Source organism: Phocoena phocoena, chromosome 3 (assembly GCF_963924675.1).
Source record: "Phocoena phocoena chromosome 3, mPhoPho1.1, whole genome shotgun sequence".
In the NCBI taxonomy this organism is placed as follows: domain Eukaryota; kingdom Metazoa; phylum Chordata; class Mammalia; order Artiodactyla; family Phocoenidae; genus Phocoena; species Phocoena phocoena.
The window spans coordinates 6,393,699-6,419,336 of record NC_089221.1 but is presented as its reverse complement, the minus strand read 5'-3'; the positions used below and the strand labels follow the sequence as shown (position 1 = coordinate 6,419,336).

Below are 25,638 nucleotides of genomic sequence, written 5' to 3'. Positions count from 1 at the left end.
GTCAAGGAACAAGATTTCTTCTCTCTCCTGCTGTATTTTATTCCAGTGGGTTACAGAGTAGTAACTGCTATTTCCTCTGGTTGAATGAATCTACATTGTGTGAAATCAGACTTGCCTGGGTTTTAGCTGCCAGTATATTACAGGTAATCATTTTTTCTCAGTTGTGAGGTGTTGAGGTTTCAATCAGGGCAGAGTTGAGACTGTTTTTTACTTCGATCCTGGTATCAGGCAAAGCAGAGCACCTATCTTGGCACTGCTGGTGTGCCCTGAGTGCTCTATGGCAGGTGGAAGGCTTTATCTATTTGGGGTGTACAGCAGGGATTAGGCAGGTGTGCATTCAATGTGCTGGCATATCTGAATTGCAGCTCTAGCCAGTCCTAGAGACTTTATTGTATATGTATGGAACTCCACACATACACACACCACATACACACATACATACACTCATGCGATTCCTCCATAAGTACTGGAAATATTCTGTATGGAACTCCACACATACACACACCACATACACACATACATACACTCATGCGATTCCTCCATAAGTACTGGAAATATTCTGTATGGAACTCCACACATACACACACCACATACACACATACATACACTCATGCGATTCCTCCATAAGTACTGGAAATATTCTGTATGGAACTCCACACATACACACACCACATACACACATACATACACTCATGCGATTCCTCCATAAGTACTGGAAATATTCTGTATGGAACTCCACACATACACACACCACATACACACATACATACACTCATGCGATTCCTCCATAAGTACTGGAAATATTCTGTATGGAACTCCACACATACACACACCACATACACACATACACTCATGCGATTCCTCCATAAGTACTGGAAATATTCTGTATGGAACTCCACACATACACACACCACATACACACATACATACACTCATGCGATTCCTCCATAAGTACTGGAAATATTCTGTATGGAACTCCACACATACACACACCACATACACACATACACTCATGCGATTCCTCCATAAGTACTGGAAATATTCTGAGATGCACACTTGCAAAGCACAGTCTAGAAGAGGTATGCATTTTGCAAAGCTGTGTAACTTAATTTTGGAGGCACAGTTCAAGGTGAAAATCATTTACACTTTCCATGAGTCAACTTTCTTGATAAAAATTAAATAGGTTTCCATAAAGATGAAAACTTTCACATAAAACCTTTTTTTTTTTTTTTTTTTTTTTGCGGTATGCGGGCCTCTCACTGTTGTGGCCTCTCCCGTTGTGGAGCACAGGCTCCGGACGCGCAGGCTCAGCGGCCATGGCTCACGGGTCCAGCCGCTCCGTGGCATGTGGGATCTTCCCGGACCGGGGCACGAACCCGTGTCCCCTGCATCGGCAGGCGGACTCTCAACCACTGCGCCACCAGGGAAGCCCCGCATAAAACCTTTTCATTTGGATCCACTAAGGTTTTCACCGCAGTTTTATTCAATAAACATTTATGGAGCATCTAATGAGTACCAGGAAACACACTGAGTTGTTTACCTCCTGCCCTTCATGAGGTCAGCCATGGCACACACACCTAAGGAGAATTCCAAGGCCGGTGAATGTAATCATTCTGTGCAAGCCATGAAAGCCACCACCTTCTTTAAATCTTGTCTCCTGCCTTTTTGGACCATTTAAAACTACAATATCAATTCTTGGCTTTATAGACTGAGTGATATTTTGGCCTCCAAAGAATTGGTCTTCCTCCTGCTGCCTCCATGAATTCAGATTCTAATGCTCAAGACCCCCTTCCAGGATTTAGAACACAGGTACCTCCACATTCTCTGATTTTTCAGGGTGGGGGGATGAATGCATTTTGAATAGTGTCACACATTACAACTTAATGATTTTCCCATGTGGAATCTACTGATCTTTAAAAAATATGCTACTGAACACACTATGCTCTAATTTTCTCTCTATAATTATGTATCATGTTGTTTATCAGTAATTTACTTGGGGAGGATTAGGCAGAGTTAAAAATTTTTTTAAAGATGAAATACTACTAACCAAAGCTATTATTAAGGAGGCTTGTGGTGAAATGAATGAACTGTCTCAGAAAACTTGGCTTTGTCATGATAAGTATGACAGAGTTTGGTGGGAACTTCTTCTGGAAAACATGTCATTATTTTCAAATAATAGGATTGAAATAAGAGAGGAATGATAATTTAAAAGTACTCACTTTTGTGCATTGATTCCATCAATTGCTTGAATCATCCTTTCATTTAATTCCTCTTCAAATCTCTTCTTTTGTGACTTGGTTCTACATGAAGGAGGAAATATTTTGGGTAAGAATATTATTACTAAACTAAACAGTAAGCCTGTGTGTCTATGATGCCAAAATCTCTGTCTGATTCTGTTAACTGATTTTTTTTTTTAAAAGGAAACAGTCTATGTGCAGCCTTTTCTCTATTAACATATAGCCACTCTGTGGGTTGAAGGAATTGGCTAGAGTTTTTGGTGCAGTAAAATGTTGCCTTACTACTCAGAGTGAAATTAAAAAGCAACACTGAAAGATATGTCCTTGGTGTCTGAGATAAAAGAAAATTTCTGTCCCAAGAGATGCACTAGCCCTTGAATTGCTGCCTTTATAAACTTTATATTATGACAGAACATACTGGCTTTGGAAATCCCCTTGTAAAAACTTGGTGTGGTTGACAAAATAATCATTCCTATTTTATGCTTTCCTTGGTCAATTTTCAAGAATTTTCAGAACTAAAGTCTTACTTGAGACACGTCAAAGCTTCATGGCATGTATTTAAATGTTCCTCAGTTTTGGAAAGCGCTATTCACAGAAAACCCCACTTATATGTGCAGACCGCTCACTTGATCTTGGAAGTAAATAATCTTCAGTCATAATATAAAATGTTTTGCAAATAAATTGTGCCAAGATAAGAATGAGTTCTCCAAGGTTAATTTGACAATTAGCATGAGAATGATGTCAAGGAGAAAATCAAAATAATACTTGTTTTTAAAAGTTAAACATCTACTGCAAAGAGTATAAGCACATCTGGCCCTTCCCGAACTGTCCTGACCGAGCCTGCACCTGAGTCTGGGTGTCCGAGTCACCTAGTCCCCTAGTCTTTGTCTTGTGGTTGGTTAAATTACTCACTGAATAGACCTCCTACTCTGGAATAAAAATAATACTTTTCTGAGTTTAGAACTGCCTCTATATATAGATAAGAATAGTATTAAGTGTGCAATGTCATATTTATCTGTAATTAAACCTCATGGAATTATCATTAATGAGATGGATGGGTAATCTACCTACATTATATCATTGTTTGTGGATTCACACTTTCAGGTCCTGCTTTCTTTAAACAGGCTAAGGGCAGTTTTGGTTCAAAAACAGAACGATATTAAGTGATACACCTGTAGACACTAAGCCAATGGAATTAAGAGGTTTTAGCATGCCAAATTCCAAGCTAAATTGGAAGGCAAATTAATTTTGATCCTTCTTTTAAAAAAAGCATGGCATCTTAGCAATCATCTAAGATGGCTCCTTCTCACTTATGGCTGAGGTGCTACCTTCATTTTAGACTCTTCTTTTTCTTTTAATCAGCCCTATGCCAAGTGTTGAGATTCCTGACTTCAGTTTGGTGGCTTTCTCTTTCAAAAAGTGTCTCCAAGTGTGAGAAGGAACAGTGTCGGTGCCTTGAGCTCACAAGAAAATTTAACCCTTCAATCATATGTCCAGGGTGCTAACAATGGCATTGTCGTTGTGAGTCTGTTTTAGGATTAGCTTAGATAATGCCTGTGCAGTGCTCAATGCAGTAAATGTGGCACATGAAGTAGCCCATAAATGCATATTATTATGCACCCTTTGTATTCACTGATTTTCTGGCTAACAGCTCTTAACATGTAGACAGTTTCCTTGTCTCCACAGTTTTGTGACCTCCGCTACAGAAGTGATAGGAGACCCTTGGGGCTGATCATCTCCCCACGAGGAGTTCTTAATTCATCAAGCAGGGCTTTATTCCTCAGACTTTCAACGTTTCAGCATTTTTGACCTTCTTGTCCTCATTCTTGCCCTACCGTTGGCTTCCCCAGTACTGAGTGTCCCCAACCCCTCTTTCCAATTCCTCTCCATTCTTCCTCCTGAGCTCCTTCCCCGACCTGTCCCACCCCCAGGCCTGGGCCGCTGTATCTAAAGAGCCATGGAAGAGGTCCTGCTTCATCTCAGATGATGCTTCACTGCCCTGTGATGCCCACTCACTGCCAGGCTGTGGGCTCAGAGAGGTTTTAGGACCTTGGCCATGTTATATAGGCAGGACGTACAAAGGAAGTCCCAGGTGAGGCTGATTTGAAAGCTGAGCTCTCTCTGTGAGGCTTGGGGTCACCAAAGATCAACCACCATGGAGGGAAGTGGAGTAGATGTGGAGGAAGCTCTTAGGAGGGCAGGCAGGACAGGAGAGCAGCTACGAACACAGGTTTTGGTGTCACAGACCCTGAGCATAACCATGGCCTCGCCTCCACAGTCATGTGACTCTGGTCACCTCCTAACCCAGCACCTTGGTTTCTTCCCTCCTAAAATGATAATGGCAATTTCATCTACCTTGGAGTAACCCTGTAGGGATGAAATTAGGTTTCCCATATGCCTGGTACAGATAAAACTGACAGCTTCTGATCACTGTCTTTCAGACAGCACTCATCCCCAAATACACTGCCCACATCATACTGGCACTACACGAGGTATTTCCCACTAAACAGATGAGAGGACATAGCACATATAAGGCGAAAGGACGTCCATGAAATTCTGTAGACAGTTGTTTGCAGATGTGCTAGTCTCTTATTGGCCTGAAGAGTCAAGCCTTCTCAAGATATGTGACAGGTCCCAAATATTTCTTAAATTACCTTAAGCTCTCTTTAATTTGGTATTTGCCACTTAAAAAATAACATTTCAAAAGCCCAAGAACCCAATTTTCCTTATAACATAGAGCTCTAAGTGTTATATGTCAATGTTAAAATTTCAAATTTTACACAAAATACAAATTAGAGCTCATTACAACAAAAATAAAGTAACATAGAGGGGTCTGAAACAGTGTGCCCTAAAGATCTGGCAGGGAATGATCTAACTACTTTCAGGCAATGCGTTTTCTACAGGGATAAACTCACGTCTCTGTGGGGAAAGAAAAGCTGACTCAAGTTTGGGGCCTTTCATTAATTATCCTAACATCTTCAGTAAGAAGTACTTAGCTCCCAAACCAACGCAAAAGTAAGACTCTGAGCTCCAAAGCTAGAGGAACACAGACAAGGAAAAGGGTTAGTGTCTGTCTGTGATCTTGTGAAGATGGCAACAGGGACCTACAGGCCTTTGTGGAAGCAATTTTTCTTTTTTTTTTGCGGTACACGGGCCTCTCACTGTTGTGGCCTCTCCCGTTGCGGAGCACAGGCTCTGGACACGCAGGCTCAGCGGCCATGGCTCACGGGCCCAGCCGCTCCGTGGCATGTGGGATCCTCCTGGACCGGGGCATGAACCCATTTCCCCTGCATCGGCAAGCGGACTCTCAACCACTGTGCCGCCAGGGAAGCACCAATTTTTCTTTTTTTGAGCAGGGTGGGCTGCACTTCTTTTCACTATAGGAAGGCTGGACTTAACCTTGCTTTTATTTCTAGGATTCAACCCCACAAACATCATTTTAAGTAAGTTACTCATTTTAAGAAAGTTCAATTTTTTACTACAGATTAATACGAAGAAGAATCATTTTAAGAAAACAATTTAAAGTTCTAAAGTGTTTACTAGGCAGTGTTTTCCTTTTCCCTCTTTTAACTCTAATAAAATGACACCAATAATCCTATTTTTAGAAGCTGAAAGCAATTTAGTAGGGGCTTTCACAAGTAGCTGCACTTTTTTCGCAAGAAGTAGACTTCAAAATTACTATAATTGATGATAATTACTTTCAGGAATAAATAAAAAACAATTAAGCCTTTAAAAAATTAGAAAGTGGAATGTATACACATATACTATACCTTAAGGTGCGACTTTGAAAATTATGCTGACCCATTGGTACATCCTATTAAAAAAAAATAGTATTAGTTGCCAAAAACATACTTTAAGAATCTTTCAGGGATAATGATGTATATTTCTTCTGTCATGGAAAATATCATTTAGGTAACAAATAACTACCCATGAGGAGAGAAAGAGCTTAATTATAAATGTGAAACATGATTAAAAATTCAATTTATATTTAGAATTTTTTTGTAATCTGTAAACTCTGGTGTCAGGATTGTGGTTTGAATTTTTCAAATTTCCATCCTGATATTTGCAGATATGATTTCAAACAATGCCTGCAGAGGACTGTTATTAAAGTTACTGTAGACAAATTATGGGAAAATGTAGTTTGGCATCAGACTGAAATTTAAAAAATGCTTTAAAACACAAACATGATCAAAAAATCTATAGTCAATCCTTATCACTGACTGGGCTGTTAAGAAATGGGACTGTTGGTTAAGTGTGTGAAAGTGAGAATCATTGATCGAAAAGAAGAAATGTACATATGAGTGCTGGTAGTTCCTGAAAAAGGTCAATGACAGAGACAGACATTGGTCAGAGTTAATCAGTGGGGGTCTCCACTGCCAAATGTTCAATAATAGACTTAAAAAACCACAAGATTCACTTTCATACATTTAAATAAAATAAAATAATTAAAATAAAACTTGTAACAAAGTGGCTCCAAATAAACTGTACTTTGTTGTTTGATCTCCAAGGTTAGATCAGGAAATGTATTCAGCCTAGGGGAAGGTGAGTCTTAAAAAAATAACTGAACTCCAAGTTTTACTATATAAAGTAAAACAATGCATTATTTACCAGCTCTATCAACGTTAAATCAAGAGTCAATGAAGTTCTGCATAGGGGATTAGATAAAAGAAATAACTTTTGGCTATGACAATTGTTCAACCCTGGGATGTATTAATAAGAATGGCAATGGGATCTTCCTGGAACTGAGTAAGAGACACAGTCCTATGGGGTTCATGTGCTAATAACCAAAGCCTCAGATGTCCTCTGTCTCTACTAAGGCAGTCCCTAGGCTCCATCTCTGTGACTGGAGGCCAGCTGGTCAAGAAAACTGAGTTTGTCCCAGAGGCCCTCTGGTTTTTATACACAATTTCCTGAAGTTCAAATCTCTAGCCAGTAACAACTCTCTTGAAAGAGGCATCTTCACTAACACATAATAGCAGGTTAAAGTCAGGCTGAAATCTCTCCTTTAGTGTTTTGCTGAGACAGTAAGGCAGACAGTTGCTCTTAAGTCCTGAGACAATAAAGACTGATAAGAAATTAGCAACCACAGCAACATCCATCACACACCCAGAAAAGCAAGGCCTTATTTTCACAGGTACACATATGAAACAGCACAGAAAATCATGTTTTAATATTTAGATCTGATTCTTATTTCTTGAAAACCAACCAACCAGCCAACCGACCGACCGACCGACCAACTCTTGGTTTATAACAAATCTCGATGAGAGATATTAGCCATTAGTACTAATAATAAATGCAGTGTTGAGATGAAATTATCCAACTTTTTTCATAAGAGTGATAGAAGCATCGACTTTCCCTGACTACTAGATCCTAGGGTCTTAGGATACCTTTCCTCTAACAGGGTCTAGTTGCTGGAAGGTTCCAGTTGCCCCAGTCCTGCCTCCTTGGATCTTTTCTCTTCTTATGATCTCATCCAGCTCCATGGCTTCAAATATCATCTAAAGCCAGATGCTTCTCACATCCACATCTCCATCTGGGACCTCTTCCCTGAGTTCCAGACTCGCACACCCACTGCCAACTTCCTAGCTGCACTTCGGTGTCTAAAAGGCATACTGATTTGAAGATGTCCATTAGCAAAACCTGGATTTTTTCATTTGAAATCCCCTGACTTTCCCCGAGTACTTGTCATCTCAGTTCATGGCATCATCATTCTTCTAGGGGTGCAGCCAAAAAAGTGTGTATTCCTCCTTGATCCTCCTTCTCACACATATCCACTCCATCACCAAGTCTTATATGTTCCACTTTCAAATTATAACCTGAGTTTGCTTCTCACTGTTTCCACTACTAAAATCTTAGCGTAAGAGGGCACCATGTTCCTCCCTTGGAACACTGCATTCTTGCTCCATTACCCAGAGCATTAATTATACTATGCCCTCCCCTTGGGTAAGACCCTCTAATGACTTCCCATCACAATCAGAATAAATTATACATGATGACTTAGAGCCTCTCGCCCTGATGATCTCCCTTTGCTTTATGGCTGATGACGCTGCAGCCACACCAGCCTTCTCTCTGCCCTCAAAGATGCCAATTCATTTCCACCTCAGGGCCACAGAATTTGACTTGCTACCGACTTCTCCCCTTCTCCGAGATGTTCCCAGCCGCCCCATCCAGAGTAGCCACACCATTCACTCCCAAAGACGATACTCCATTTTCTCTTCATCATGGCCCTGAGCAGGCACCTGGAGTGATCTTGTTTGTTCATTTGCGTCCGACTTAGGGTCTCTCTCTTTCCAACAGAATGCAAACTCCTCTAGGACTTGCCCTGGTGGTCTCCCTTGTTGACTGACTGATGGATCATGATCTTCTGTCAGATCGTTTATTTTTCAGTTGAAAAAGAACAAAGGAAGTTGAGAGAAGAGATATAACTGAGACAAAACAAGAATGCTGAGCCCCTGCCTTTTGGGCTTGGGTGTGTGATTGTGAAATGTCCACTTTTACCTGACAGCCTGGTATGTTTCTTTTTCTCATCAGCTAATAAGAATTATGTAACATCCCATTTTCTTTCTTTACCTCAAATGCATCCCTAAAACAATTAATGCCATTCTGCATGAAATTTTACTCAGAGACTGTTTTAAAATCTAACTATACCATTGGGATTATTCTAAGTGCTCAACTGTGTTTACTTTTCTCTCCTCTTATGAGTTTTTCTATTGTTTATCTGCACTTCAGCTATCTTATTGAGAATGTCCCTGTTGCAAGAAGCGTTGGGACTTTATTCTCTGTTGGAAGTAAGGATGATGTAAATAAGGATATCCAAAATAGAATGTACATTGCTTCTGACACAGCCTGAACCTCTGGGTGATGAAGAGACAGTTTTATTGATGCCACTCAAATTCCAAGGACATCATGCCTTCATTTGTTCTCTTATTAAGATGCTCGGGCTTTCTATTGTACTTCATAATAGCAGAAGCAAAACACAAACCTGGATTTAAAAAAAGAGTTCAGCTGTATTCAGTTGCTACTGTCAGTTGTAAATTAGAGTCTTGGGTAATAAGGTTATAATGTAAAATCACTCTAGGTTAAAACCCTTAGCAATGCGGGGTTGGTGCTCATTGATAACCTGATATCTGTAAGGAATATCTGAGAATGCCAATCTGAGAAGTCGGAGATAGTGAGCTTGCCTCATTACAGACAAAAGTTACTTTGGCAGGAGATGCCTTTTGGGCAACTAGCTTTCGCCCAGCGCTAGGGCATGGGGAGGGCGTACCGTGGTGCTGATCTTGCCGTTCTCCGTGGTCATGCTGTCTCTGTGATGCAGGTGTGCAAAGGGCTTGGCCGCCCCCCAGGACTCCAGGTACCGGGTCATGCGGACGGAAGCCCTCATCTTGGCTCCATCGAGGGTGGATCGAGGTCTGAAGAGGTGCTGGGGGCTCCGTCGTTCTCCCTTGGGGTGAGAAACAAAGCATTACACCTGGCGGGGCACAGGTGCACAGCCTCCCACCTTCCTGCTCTGCCCACCAAGAAGCCTCCCTTGAGTAAGCAGATTCCTCTAACATCATGCCCTTCACTTTCCTGGTTCCTACTCTCATTCCTTCAGTGACTGGTATTCAGTGCTATGAGCTGTTGGAGCCAAATGATTTTTTTTTCAGACAACAAAACTTACCTGTATTTGAAACTTAGGGAAAAATAATAGCTATTTTAGGGGATGTTTTTATAAAGTTGATTCTTAGACAGAATATGCTGATCTGTTTCAATGTGTTCTTGATGGTTGTGTTTTTTCCTAAAGCGATTGGGGGTTTTCTGATGCTAAATGGCCCTGAATATCTGTGTTTTGGCGTTCTTTGCCTGAACGCAATGTTCTTTCTTTTTTTTTTTTTCTTTTTTAATTGGGGGTATAGTTGCTTTACAACGTGGTGTTAGTTTCTGCTGTACAACGAAATGAATCAGCTATAAGTATACATCTATCCCCTCTCTCTCGGGCCTCCCTCCCACCCACCTCCATCCTGCCCATCTAGGTCACCACAGAGCACCGAGCTGAACTCAGTGTTCTTTGTACACATTTTTTTAACCTCTTCCTTGTGCCGTCCCTGTCCCATCACCACACAGTTCGTCCCTCTTGTCATACATTTGTCTCCAGATCAACCCTCTAGTCAGTTGGAAGTTTGTCTCTGAAGGTGAAACTGGGGTTTTAGGGAGGTTATTGTGAGTAAACATTAATAAACTCGATCTCCTTGATGTTATGATATTGGTTTTGACAATTCAGAGGTGTGTCTTGCTGCTCTCTGCGCTATTTACCAGCCTGCAATTTGGAGGGAGTTTACAGAAACCCTCAGAGCTTCAGTTTCTTAATCTGTAAATAGCAGTAGTACCCATTTGGCAGGAATTTGGGAAGGGTTAAAAGAGATGAGAACTCTAAGCCCCTGCTCTGGCCTGACATGTGGTGTGAAGGGTTAGAGCCAGCAGCTGTCTGCATGCGATGAATGGTGTTTACTGTATCAAAGTTACCATATCTGCACATAATGTACTCACACAAGTGTATACATGACATTTACTTGCCAATCTTCCAGAAGTTTCTTCTTTCCCTTTTTCTTATATCTTCATCCTACTTTCTCTCATTAGATTTTTATCATCCAAAGCCTTGAGCAAAATCCTTATCTTTATTTAATTTTCTAACTGCCAGGCGGGGTCCATCGTGGACTAACACACACATTGATCCACATTGACTAACCTATACAACCTCGTGATGTAGACAATACCCTTGTCATATAAACAAGCGATTCATTTCAAGTGTTTCTTTAATAAATATTTGAATCCATTGTTACAAAACACATACGCAGTTAAAGTAGTTTTAGAGGCAAAGATGAGCGAAGAATTACACTAGTTCTTGACTAAAAACACTTTCCATATGAGTACTTTGCCCTTTTCACTTTTAATCATAGAAGTCATAGGCTAATTATAGACTTTACAATACTGACCTTGGGGTTGATTACAAAGTAGGTCTTCACCAAGTGCTGCTTTAAATATGGGTCTCTGATGTCACCATCTCCTTCCTCCACTTTATAAGCCCCATTCAAGTGTTCCAGTGTGACGGAAGAAATGTGAACACGTCTGAAATTCCATTTTAAAACCACAATCAGGATATATAAGGAGGAACGTGCAAGAAGACTTTCTATTTATTTGGGATTTCAGAGAGAATTTCTTCTGCCCCAAGTGAAGGAAAGGCTATATGTTCTTAGTAAAATTGACTGTAATTAAGGTTCATAGTCTGTTAACCACTGCTTTGGAAAGATGCTCCCAGATGTCATGAGCTACTAATATTTGGAGCTTCTCTGCACTCACAGAAACCTGCATGGTGAATTACAGCAATTAAAACTCGATCTTATCGAATTTTGGGGTATGAAGATATTTTTTTTTTGAAATGCATGCCAAAGTCATTTTAGGAAGTGTGCTGATCTGTATAAAAGTATGGGCTTTCTTTCTCAATGCTTGTTCTCATGCTTCTCCAAATTATAGCACATGCATCGAGATTCTCGTGTCATCTATCCAGATGGTACCGTTTGCTTATTTCAATAGTACTGACTTCAGAAGTTACCAATAATAGAGAAACGTCATATATCTCCACTGACTTATAAACCATCTTTAACTTAGGTTTCTATTCATAAATATGAAAATAAGTAGAAGTCTGTAATTTAGAATCTGACATCCACAGTCTTTGACCACGGGTCCCAGGGGTGGTTGCATTGGGGCTTGAAAGTTCATGTCCATCTGGTTAATGGAAAAGGCCACTGGGCGTGAGTAATGTGATACTAACCAAGGCAACAGAAATCACTGAGCAGTCGGTTATTAACCTGTCGACCTATTATTCCCAGCCCTGTAACCTGCTGGACGAGAGAAAGCCAATGTGCCGCCTTACCCGGGGACCCCTCCAGCTTCCATGTGGTTGGCCAGGGTAACGTCATGGGACCATACGTCGTACTGCCACTTCTGCAGCCCGATCACGCCGCAGAGGACGTTCCCAGAATGCACTCCCACGCGCATGTTGATGTCCACTCCAGTGGCGTCCCTCACTTTCCTAAAGGGAAGGAAAGTCACATCAACTTCCAGGACCAGCCTCTTCTTCCTTTAATTCCTGGCCAATTTTCGGGGCATTTTATCATTCAGAATGTCTCAGATTGTTGGAAATATTGTCATGAATTCTTACTGTGGCAGAAGATTGCTGCTCCGAGGCAAGCGGAAGGGAGTTTTCTTCGGTTACTACCAGACTAAACCACCAGCGCCAAGACAACGCTCTGGCCGCTAAAGCATCAGGATGGCAGGGGTCGTGATGCAGCATTTTGGTTGTAGTTTCTACGTTTTCAACCAATGTGTATCACACACATAACATGTGCTGACACCTCCTCAGAATTTTCGTACTAGACTCGTGTGACATTGCCTTGTACCGTCAGAAACGATCTTAGATGCCATCTGCAATTCTAGCGCTTAGCATAACGTATGCCCCCAAGGAATATTTTCTGCTGATGAGACAATACGGCTTATTTGTGAGCTTAATAATGACTTCAGCCTGAATAGGAATTAAAAAAAAAATAACCACGAAATGAAAGCTTTTCAATTGTGCACATTCTTTAACAGAAAAGAGAAAAGAATACTCTTTAAGAAGCTTTAATAATGCATAAGGTATCATTAAAAAGAATCTCACTTTAAAAAATCATTTAAAAAATACTTTAGGACTCTGTTGCCAACTCCTTGAAAGAGACAAATGAAGAACTTCCTTTAAGCAAAAATAGCCATGCTTGGTGATGCTTATTTGTTTCTGCCAGTTAGATACATTTATCAATTAAAATTTTATTGTAAAAGAAGAATGCAGGAAGGTATCCCTAGTTACGTGGAAAGAATCACCCCAAGAGGAAACGTGGAGGGAAGCAATGACACTGATTTCAACACAGCAAGTCGGAAGGGTTACCAGGTGTGGGATGCAGTAAAATGAACCTGAAACATCTCAGAATGACACAAGCATGCTTAAATGATGCAGTGACACCATCTGAGCATACTACTGATAAAAAGAAATGGGTCCATGATGTAAAAATAAATGACGTCCTGAAAAAAGAATATAGAAGGCTGTCTCTTTCCCCTCCCTTCCTCTCTACCTTCCTTACCTGTTCTCATTTTTTTTAATAAAAAAGACAACCTATTTGGGGTACTTTACAAGTCATCCAAACCCTTCATTCCTGCTCCCACGAGGAGCATCTACACGACATAGGAGGCTTGTCCTACCACTCTGTCCCCATCAGCACTGAATGTGGACAGCTGCCTGGGCCCTGTCTGGTCTCCATCTCTCCAGGCCTTTTCTCACTATGGTTCCTCTCTGCTCCCCACTCCCCTGAGTGTCCCCTTCCTGACAGGGCCCGGGAGTCAAAAGGCCAGTCCGTGATAGAAGTGACTGGTTAATGATTCGACTCTTTAACAATCTCCACATGCTTCATGTCTTTTTCAGAGAAATGAGTTGATCAAGGGTTCAGATGGCCTGATTGACCAAACGTTTTAATGCATGTAGATGAAATCTGTGTGATTTATAGAAAAATGTTTTAATGATCCCTTAGAGCTTGCAATATTAGACAATCTTTCTAATTTAAGAGGAGCCTTAATCACTTACACAATCAGGGTCCTGAATATCACTGCCTTGATTAAGAACAGTTTACATTTTCATGACAGGAAAAAAAAAAGTCTCCTTAAGCGTTGGGAATATTCCCAAACTGCAGCTGAAGTGCTTCTGCAGTGGTGAACTTAGCTCATGGGGAACAAGGATAAATGTGGAGGTCCAAACTTGGAAGGAAAAACACAGGCAAACGTTTCTGGACCCATGTTGCTGGTTCCCACCAAAACTGGAGATAATCTGGCAAAATTCCAAGTGCCAAGCGTGTGCTTTCTCCTCAGCAGCTTGAGAAACTAGAATTCCTGTATTCACGCTCATCTTTTGGCTTAAGACATGGGAGTGAAAATGCTTGTCTTTGTATGTGAGGGAGAACAAAGAATTTCTGAAATGTGCTGAGGTGTTCCCTCTCTTCCTGGCTTATATTGGGGGTATAGCAAGACAACCTATTATTATTATTTTTTATTGAAGTATGGTTGATTTACAATGTAGTGTTAATTTCTGCTGTACAACAAAATGATTCATATGTATATATATATTCTTTTTTATATTCTTTTCTTTATGGTTTATCACAGGATATTGAATATAGTTCCCTGTGCTATACAGTAGAACCTTGCTTATCCATCCTATATATAATAGTTTGCATCTGCTGACCCCAAACTCCCACTCCATCCCTCCCCCACTCTCCCTCCCCCTTGGCAACCACAAGTCTGTTCTCTATGTCTGTGAGTCTGTTTCTGTTTCATAGATAGGTTCATTTGTGTCACATTTTAGATTCCACATGTAAGTGATATCATGTGATATTTGTATTTCTCTTTCTGGCTTACTTCACTTAGTATGGTAATCTCTAAGTCCATCTACGTTGCTGCAAATGGCACTATTTCATTTATTTTTATCGCTAATATTCCATTGTATGTATGTACCACATCTTCTTTATCCGTTCATTTGTCAATGAACATTTAGGTTGTTTCCATGTCTTGGCTATTGTGAATAGTGCTGCTACAAAAACACGGGTGTATGTATCTTTTTGAATTATAGTTTTGTCTGGATATATGCCCAGGAGTGGGATTGCTGGATCTTCTGACAATTCTACTTTTAGTTTTTTGAGGAACTTCCATACTGTTTCACCCAGTGGTCGCACCAATTTACATTCCCACCAACAATGTAGGAGGGTTGCCTTTTCTCCACACACTCTCCAGCATTTGTTATTTGTAGACTTTTTAATGATGGCCATTTTGACCAGTGTGAGGTGATACATCATGGTAGTGTTGGTTTGCATTTCTCTAGTAATTAGCGATGTGGAGCATCTTTTCGTGTGCCTGTTGGCCGTCTGTATGTCTTCTTTGGAGAAATGTCTGGTTAGGTCTTCTGCCCATTTCTCGATTGGGCTAAAACAACCCATTACTGATCACTTTGCCAACTGCACATGAGCTGAACTGTTGATACACAGCAAGGGAAGAATTCAGAAGCCCTTGGTCAGGGAGTAGCAGATCATGGGGACACATGGCCATTAAGATATGAAACTTAAGTTTAGGTATAAGGAAGAGCTCTGGAAGTTCACTCAAATCTGTTGACATTACTGAGATGCTGGACACATAAGATATCACTGAGGCATCTATGATGAATGGATGAAATGCAATACATACATACAATGGAATGTTATTCCATCATTAAAAGGAATGAAGTACTGATACATACCACAATATGAATAAACCTTGAAAACATTATATAAAGTGAAATAAATTACACACAAAAGAACAAGTATTGTACAATTCCAGCTGCATGAAATATCTAGAACAGGCAAATTTATGGAGGCAGAAAGTAGAACAGAGGTTACTGGGGGCTGGGAGGAAGGGAATGGGGAGTTATTGCTTAGTGGGTACAGAGTTTCTGTTTGGGACAATGAAAAGGTTCTGGAAGTAGATAGTGGTGATGGTTGTATGACATTTTGAATGTATTTAGTGCCGCTGAATTGTACACGTAAAAATGGTTCAAAAGGCAGTATTTATGTATGTATATTTAACCCCAATAAATAAATGTAACAACAAAAGAAGGTATTAATGATGACCTGATGACATGCCAGTGGACAGAATGTAGGGAATCTTTTTTCTTTTTTTGGGGGGGGGAATCTTTTTTCTAAAGGCTCTTCAACATATTGGAATTACAGAAACTTAACAGAACTGGAAAACAGTTGATTCCAAAGAAGAAATTAAGCTTTAGTAAAAGGGTGGACTGTTGAATCCAACGTGCTATTGATTCACATAATAGCATCCTTCACAAAACCCATTTATAGAGTCCATTTCACCTTATGTTTGAAACCAACATTGAGGTGGCCTCCAGGGGTGGGTTATACATTTGAGAAAATCTGTTAGGTCTACATTGATTAAATTCACTTCCATCTAGACCCATAGTGGTGTGAATAGTTAGTGACTCTTGAAATAAAGCTGAAAAACTTTTTTTTTTTTTTATGTCTCCGAGAAGACAAATGATTTACTTATGGGGAGAAGAAAGGGGACAGTTATTTCCCACAGCTTCAGTGGGAAGCTGAGGCGACACTGCCCACCCCTCCCATCTTGAATCTTCCTTCGATTCCTCTCGATTCCTTTGCCTCTCAATCCCTGACCGCCCCACAGTGGCCCCTGACAAAGGCTGAACTAGTGGATCTGGACACTTAGGTCTGCGGACTCTGTTGCGGCTAGGGCTTCACTGTTCTTCCCTGGCCAGCACTGGAAACCCACCGACAAACCTCTCAGTCCATTTCGGCCCACAACTAACACCACGGTGGGCTAAACAGAGTGATAACTTGACTTATTGCTTTTTCACTTAAGGTCCTATTTACTCTGACCCCGAGACAAGGAATTAGACCATCAAGCACATAGTTCCCATCCTGTTTAGCCAAAAAATATGTGGAGGATAGGGGAAAATCACTTGACCAAAAATAGGCAACCCCCCCCCCCAAAAAAAACCACACTGAAATCCTTCAATCACACAATCAGAAAACAAGAGCTTTTATCATTTATAAGAATACCGTGGCTTCTATGAAGGTACTTATAAAGAAGTATGCATTATGGTACGGGCAGTGAAAATTCATTTTTTACCTCACATTTTTACCCTGTACTTGTCAACTGTAACGATAACATTATTCTATGTAAGCAAACCTTCTCTAGAATTACAATGAAAGAACCTATAGATACAAGGCAGAAAACTATTATGGATATAAACTGAAACTACATTCACAGAGCTGAGCGTGACTTAGATGGAGTAATTCTGGGCTGGATTTTTATATTCATTGCAGTCTGGTGGTAAAAACTACTTTCTCTCTTACAATTTACATGTACTTATCAGAAATCAAGAGGTGCTGAGAGTACAGACTTTTTCCTGAAGATTGGAGGAGACCTTTACATTTTTAAAAAAAGCACTTTGGAAACAAACACAAAGGTCCCTTCCCATAGATTCTAACTCAGTGTTGCTGTAATCTAAGACTAATAATAGCAATACAAAACACAGAAGGCTTACTTTGGACTTAGTTCTCACATGCCAATAAATGTGTCTCTGCCCATTTATGTTTAAATGTACAATCATGTATTTAGTTTCAGTAGACAGAAAAATAGGAATAGTTGTAAGAACTACAACTAAAACTTATCAAACAGTTAAAAAAGCTCTTACTAAGCATTACACTTACTTTATGGCTTCACACATATCCAGTCCCATTTTCACACAATTCTTGGCATGGTTAGGGAGAGAGATAGGGAGTCCGGAAACACAGTAGTAGCAGTCTCCTAGAATTTTTATTCTCATGCATTCATTCTCCTGAAAGAAGAAATCACAGAATTTCAGTCGAGTTAAGCACATATATAATGATTTTGATTTACCAAATATCACCAAGTGCTAGTTCTACTGGCATTGCCACAGTGAATAGGGTTTGTGGGAAGAAAGAAATGAGAACTAGTTGAGTTTCCCTTAATTACCCATTAAGACTGAGCCACCCTCACCTGCATGCTCCTTTACCAAAGCAGGAAGAATCAGGGTAAGGGGTAGAAGGGGAAAGCTGAGAGAAAGTTCTGGAATGATTTACACTTAACACAGCAGAGGAGGGTAAAGATAGGACCATTCTCTTTAGTCTGAACAAATCCAAACATTGACAGTGAAATGAAACATTCTATGCAAAACAGAATCTTTCAGGATAGAAAATGGTAAGCAGAACTCAACTAGAATTAGAATTTTTGTCATTTCCTACTGTGCTCACGATTTTCCTCATTTCTTTTAAAGCTGAAGCAGATTCTTACCTGCAGACATGTAGCTTCCGATAAACATCTCTACAACATAATAAGCCACCATTCAACATTGCCAAGTAATTTGACACTTAATTCTGATCTGAGGTTAAGCTGTTTTAATATAAAGTTAGACAAACACATTATTTTTATTGGCCGGGTTGTATTTATATTATAATATTGAAATTAACTTCATTCATATGCATTAATCCTACATCCATTTCTAACCTTTTCAACTAGTTTATAGACTCTTCACTCAAATTTATAATAAATACATAAATAAACAAAGATGTACCAAACACAGATTTTTTTTTTTTTTTTGGCCATGCTGCATGGCATGTGGGATGCTAGCTCCCCAATCAGGGATCAAACCTGTGCATTGGGAGCCTGGAGTCTTAACCACTGGACCACCAGTGAAATCCCAGACTTTTTTTCTTCTTAACACTCACACAGGCTTATGTATAAAATGAACAAATTTGAAATAATAAAATGAACATAAGATCTTTTTGTTCTTAAGTATGTGTTAGGTTTACTGAAGATTTTGCAGATTTCTTTCCCTGTCTCATAGAGAGCTGTGTACTTTCATGCTTATCTACAGCATTATAGATGACGTGTTAGTAATTCCTGATAACAATATTTTAAATAATAAAAAGGTAAAACATTGTTTATTAATAAGGCTTCTCTCCTATACTTCCTAAATATGTATCCTGAGTCTAGAAAACAGTAAGATTAAGAACAGTGAATTCTTGGCACTCTTATCAATGATCAGCTGACTGTATATGCATGGGTTTATTTCTAGTCTCTATTCTGCTCCATTGGTCTGTATGTCTGTCTTTAATACCAGTATCAGACTGTTTTGATTGCTGTAGTTTTGCAATATATTTTGAAACCAGGAAGCACGATGCCTCCAGCTTTGTTTTTCTTGTTCAAAATTGCTTTGGATATTTGGTGTCTCTTGTGGTTCTATATGAATTTTAGGATTTTTTTTCTATTTCTGTAAAAACTACCATTGGGATTTTGATAGGGATTGCATTGAATCTGTAGATGGTTTGGGGTACTATTTTAATATTAATTCTTTCAACCCATGAACATGGAATGTCTTTCTACTTATTTGTGTCTCTTTATATTTCTTTCATCAATATTTTATAGTTTTTGGTGTATAAGTCATTCACCTACTTAGTTAAGTCTATTTCCTAAGTATTATTTTTGATGATAATGTAAATGTGTTTTCTTGATTTCCTTTTGAGATACTTCATTGTATAGAAATACAAGTGATTATTGTACATTGACTTTTTATCCTGCAACTTTACTCAGTTTATTTATTAGTTCTAACAGATTTTTGTGGACTCTTTAGGGTTTTCTACATATAAGGTCATATCATCTGCAAACAGAGATAATTTTACTTCTCTTTTGAGTTGAATGTCTTTTATTTCTTTTTCTTGCCTAACTGCTGCATCAGGAAGTTCCAGCACTATGTTGAACAGAACTGGTGAGAGTAGGTATCCTTGTCTTATGCCAAATCTTAGAAGAAAAGCTTTCAGTTTGTCACTGTTGAGTATGAGGTTCACTGTGGGTTTTTCATATACGGCTTTATTGTGTTGAGGTAAGTTCCTTCTTATTAGTTGAGAGTTTTTAATCATAAAAGCGTGTTTAATTTTGTCAAATGCTTTTTCTGCATCAATTGATTGAGCTGATCATATGATTTTTACCCTTCATTCTGTTAATGTGGTATATCCCATCAATTGATTTGCGATGCTATCCAACTTGCATCCCAGGTATAAATCCCAGTTGGTCATGGTACATGATCATTTTAAAGTGCTGTTGAATTTGACTTGTTAAGTGAAATAAGCCAGATACAGAATGACAAATACTACATGATACCACTTATATGAGGAATCTAAATTGGTCAAACACAGAAGCAGAGTATAGAATGGTGGTTTCCAGGCCTGGGAGAGGGGAAAATGGGGAAGTGTTGGTCAAAGGACACAAAGTTTCAGTAATGCATGATGCAAGTCCTAGAGAGCTACTGTATGCAAGTCCTAGAGAGCTACTGTACAGCATAGTGTCTATAGTTAATAATATTATATTGTATACCTAAACATTGGCTAAGAAGGTAGATCTTATGTTAAGTGTTTTAATCACAAAATAATAATGATGATGATAATGATAAATTAAAAGGGCAAGAGGAAACTTTTGTAGGTGATAGATGTTTATGGCATAGATTGTAGTGATGGTTTCAAGAGTGTATCCCTAAGCTCAGTAAGTTGTATGTATGTGAAATATGTATAGCTTTCTGTATGCCAATTATACCTCATTAAAGTGGATAAAAACTAACAGTGAATGAGCAGTGACGTTGAGTTCCTTAACTTAATGTGTTTTATGTAGTATTCCTCAATGGACTGAACTATCTGTTTGCTTATAATGCTCACCAACTCCATGTTTTGAACTATGAGCCATGAACTGATATCCAAAGCATGCTGCCCCTGTGACCAGCAATGGATGGCCCAAGCTATCCTAGGCCAGTCTCTGATATTGCCTGGACGTTCCTTTGTTACAATGATCAGAGAGGAGCAGGAAGTCACACCGAGTACCTCCCTTACGAGTTATAAATTGTGTCCTCCTCAGATTCACATGTTGAAATCCTAACCCCTGGTACCTGTGAACGTGACATTATTTGGCCAAAGGGTCACTGTAGATGTAATTAATTAAGATGAGGTCATACAGGAGTAGGGTGTGCCCCTAATCAATCTGACTGGTGTCCATATAGAGAGAAGTCATTTGGACACAGAGCCTTGCGTGTGGGGAAAATGCCATGTAAACACTGGAGCTTTGTTGTTATCAGCCAAGATTAGGATGTTTCTTCCTACTGTGACCAGGTAGTGCAACAAAAATGACTTTTACTGACTCAAACTTTCAAGACGTTTTCTAAAGATGAGGCCCCCTCTACCCCAAACTCAACCTCTTCCTTTGGTTTGGTAAAGGAAGGAAACAGAGCTATACTCTTAGTGATTTTTTAGAATTCCCAATGAGATCTGTCATGGTCAGTTGCACAACATAAGACACCTCATGGAAAGCTTGACCCAAGAGTCACTCTGTGAACATCTACAAGCCAGATTTATGCCTAGGAGACCTGGCTGGAATTTTCTTTATTGTTTAAAAGTGAGCAAAATCTCACCTATTGTTTTCAAAATCTCACCATGAACTAAACTTAGAACCAACTCTTCCTTATGTAAAGAATGCATTTTAATAAGCATAATAATGTATTTTTGTTGGGAATAATTCAGAGACAAAATTAAGCTGACCGGAAACATTTTATGAGAAGTAGAGGGCTAGCAGGAAAGAAAAAAAACTATCAATATTCCCACCAGAAACCTTAATAGTTCCAATAAATAAGTCTAGAATAAGGGCTAGTATGATTTTAGATCAGTTGTCTTCACTTCTTCTCTGTGAAACTTCCCACAGATGAGCATATGAATGACAAATACTGAACTTACATCTCTGCAAGTGGCACAAGGGTCAGTGGATAAAAAGGGGACAACAGTCAATAAAGGGCTTAGGAAGAAGGGATGCATCCTATTTTAGGGATTTTCCCAGGATGCCATTTAACACTGTGAATATGTAATAGTTACAACTGGAGAGGAAATCATATTTCCAACTCCTTGACATCAAAATGCCTAAAAAGAGAATCTTAGAACAGCACAGGAGAGAGAGATGTGCAAATCAAATCTCATCATCTTGAATGTATTTATTATATATGTGCTGAGTTATATATATGGAGAAGTTTTAAAAGTAGATGAAAAATATGCTAATTATATGCTATGACATCTCTCATTCCCAGTGTAGGTTTGAGATTTATCAGGGCTCGATGGCAAATAAATCCAACAAATCTACAAACAACATTCCTAAAGGATGCTTTTATGAAGAGGTAAAAAATTTATAAGGGACCAGAGAAAAAGTAAGCCCAAATTTTATATATCCTCAAAATAGAAGGCAATCACTAATACTCACCTTTGCAATTTGATCAAATTTTCCAAAGAGTTCATTCAGCATGTGGACCAGTTCTCCTGGGGAGCAGTCACTGGCCAGACGGGTGAACCCAACAATGTCCGCATAGAGGATACTGTGGGAACAAACCAGTGGGTGCCATATTTGCAAGTTGATATTCGTTAAGAAAGTAATGGTAGTTTTTCCCATGGAAAGAGTATAAGTTTTTACATTTTATATTTTTGCAAAATGTCATTTCCCTGGGTATGGAATATATAAACATTTTGCTAAACTTTCCCATTAAATTTTTTTTTGATGTTAAATTTTTATAATTAAATCGCTGAAGAAAAAGTCATGCGATGCACGTTCTCTATTCTAGTCCTTTTTTACTGCTCACCTTTCTTCTCTCAGGGCTAGCCCCTCCCCACCTCTCTCATTTATGTGGTCTTCATCCTGACAGTACATTACAGTGTCATAATTCTGATATCAAAGGAGTATGCTTCTATTTGAATCATTACATGATTTTATATTATAAGGATTCCTATGTAGAAGAAGCAAAATAATAAAAGTCAAATCCTGTTTTTATTGTTTCAAAGAAAAAATTCTGGCTTCCTTACTACCTGCCAGGGGAACAGATACAGAACATCTTTCTAAAGCTCAGAGTTTGGTTTGGGGATGCATTAAACAAATAAGGACACCAACCAACGTCCAATTACAGTGATAATAAGTGCTATAAAAGAAAACAGCAGAGTGTTGTAAGACAGAACAGTGGAGGTGATGAAGAGTCAGAGAAAGTCACTTAGGAAATGACAGTACAGCTTCCCTTCATGGGATGTACAGGCTGGGAGGGCAAATGTGAGATTCCTTAGAGTTGTGTATGTGTTTAGCTAACCTTGATGGGTCAGGATAGAGAAACTACAGCACCACTGTGTACATTACAAATTTACCTACACAATAACGTGTTTATGTTTTGTGTAAAGGACTAATAAAGAAGCCTAAAATTCTGGGTTCAGGTAGTGAATATGGTATGGTTTAAGATGGGCTATGAAACAAAAATAACTGCCAATTCACAAAATTTTATGAAATATAAAATTACCATATATAGGATCCAGCAATTACACTCTTAGGTATATACCCAAAAGAGCTGAAAGCAGGAACTCAAACAGATATTCGTATACCCATGTTCACAGCAGCATTATTCATAAAATGAAACAAATGTCTATTGACATTTAAAGAAATGGATGGATGAAACTGTGGTGTATAATACAGTGGAATATTATTCAGTCTTTAAAAGAAATGAAATTCTGACAAATAACACAACTTGGATGAACCTTGAAGACATTAAATTGAGTGAAATAAGCCAGACTCAAAAGGACAAATATTATATGATTTCACTTATATGAAGTACTTAGTCTAGCCCAACCATAGAGACAGAGAGTAGTATGGTGACTGCCAGAGTCTGGGGATGGGGCGTTGTTGTTTAGTGGGTATGGAGCTTCAGTTTGGGATGAAAAAAAAGTTCTGGACATGGATGTTGGTGATGGTTGCAGAACAGCATGGATGTATTTAGTGACATTGCACTGTACAATTTAAAATGGTTAAAATTGTAACTGCTATGTATATTTTACCACAATTTAAAAAAAAAGTGTGGCAGCCATCAGCCTGGTCCCAGGCAGAACATGGCTTGATCTCTGCTGCTGGCAACACTCTGCTCCTCAGGCAAAGTACAAGGCTTGTGGCTTCACCTTGGAGGAAAGACTTGCTCCTCTGATGATGGACAGAAGCAGGGGGAGACCTCTGGTCCAGGGAAATCAGGGCTGCTGGGGCTTTTGTGCTCTCTATTCAGATGGTGCCATTAAACCATCCCTACTTCTCCTGTGCTCTCCTGCAGAGGTAGGGACCCACAGATGCTGAGCCATGGTCCAAGAGGAGGCATTACTCTCACTCAGAGGAAGATGCCCGATCCAGGCAGCATGGGAGGGAGAACGTGAGAACGAGTGGTTGACTCTACTTCTTGTTGACAACCTCCACAGTGTTTCCTGTATCAAGACATGTAGTGGGTGAAGGAGCCCAAGATGGGCTGAATGTACAGGTCTGAAGCTGGCCCTGTGGTTACTGGGCAGGAAGATGCAGACTGTATATGAGTAACTGGGACACAATGTACAAAGGGTTATGGAAGAGGAGAGGCAGAACACTTTGGGGGTCACACAAGAAGGAAACCCGACCTAGACTTGGATCACATCACCACTTGAGAAAGACCACTCTGGCGGCAGCAACCTGGAGGTGGGCAGGTCAGTTAGAATCATATCCGGTACATCCCGGAGAGCCCTGTGGAAAGTCTATAAGTGGGGGAGATGGGGAGAACTGGACAGAGAGGGGAGATTTGTAGGAAGGAGAATGAATCAGGCTTTGTTAGGGATTAGATGTTGTGGGAAGTGTCTAGGAAAAGAAAGTGCTGAGATAAAGACCGGTTTCTGGCTGAGTACTGGGGCTGTACCTAGTGTACAAATCAAATGAAGCTTGCAGGAGAAGTTGACTAGCTCCACTTTGGTTGGGTTGAGTCTGAGGGTGGTGTCAGTGGGAGACCCAAGAAGAAGACCATTAGGTAGATGCTTATGGAAAACTACGGTTGAGTTCTGTGTCTTAGCATCATATAGATGGTCATTAAGTCCTGGGCGAGAGCTGGAGAGAACAGAGGAGTTAGGAGAGACCTGGAAATGCTTTCATTTACAGAACAGCCTAGATGTAGGGACGAGAAAACAATAAAGAAGACTGCAGGGAGAAAACAAAGGGGAAACAATGGCATGGAAACCCAAGGATGTAGAATTATTTAAGTGCAAAGACAAGGTGAATGGGACCAAGCATAACCATGTGGTCAATGAGATAGGATGCAGAGGAAGTTATATTCAGATTTGGGAACAAGACAACTGGTGGTGAACGTAGGAAGAATGAGTTCTGTGACATGGGGGAGGTTAATGTCAGAGGGTGGTGATTTGAGGAGGGAGAGAAAATAAGGAAGTCTTGTTAGAGAGTGGAAAATTGTTCTAGAATCTGGGCTATGAAATTCATGGACGTAATTTCAGAGTTGGAGGGTGGCACTGGATTCAGGGATTTATGTTTGTTTCCAAAGACATGATGGATATGTGAATGTTTCAGCACTAGTGGGAGGGATTCAGAGGAAGACAATGATTCAGAAGGCAACTGGTAGTTGCTACCTTCACATCTATAAATTCTTTTTCTTCTCCACTTCCTCCTCATCCTACTTATTACTATTATTATTATTGTTATTATATCAGTTAGTAAAGAGCTAGTCAATGTTATTAACAGAGAATAAATATTTCATTGAATCAAAGCAAAGCAAAACTAAAAGTTATCAACAGATCTTTTTGGTCGATCAACCTAATAATTCTCATTAAAAAACACCCTCAGTTATTGACTGAACTACCTGCATTAGCCAGGTATTTTATCTGCTTCTTTGTTTATTATACCTGCCCTGTTT

At 39.6% G+C, this 25,638-nt stretch overlaps 1 protein-coding gene across 2 annotated transcripts in view; it reads right to left on the bottom strand.

The window, feature by feature from the left end:
* ADCY2 (adenylate cyclase 2) overlaps positions 1-25,638 on the bottom strand; it is a 449,171-nt gene that overhangs the window by 111,634 nt on the left and 311,899 nt on the right. For both annotated transcript variants that reach the window (XM_065875257.1, XM_065875258.1), the window contains exons 6-12: positions 22,164-22,275; positions 17,567-17,694; positions 12,151-12,309; positions 11,213-11,345; positions 9,505-9,681; positions 6,008-6,051; positions 2,220-2,300 (exon numbers count right to left, since the gene is read on the bottom strand). In XM_065875257.1, the coding sequence (XP_065731329.1) occupies positions 2,220-2,300; positions 6,008-6,051; positions 9,505-9,681; positions 11,213-11,345; positions 12,151-12,309; positions 17,567-17,694; positions 22,164-22,275 (834 nt within the window). The remainder of the gene's footprint in view (positions 1-2,219; positions 2,301-6,007; positions 6,052-9,504; positions 9,682-11,212; positions 11,346-12,150; positions 12,310-17,566; positions 17,695-22,163; positions 22,276-25,638) is intronic.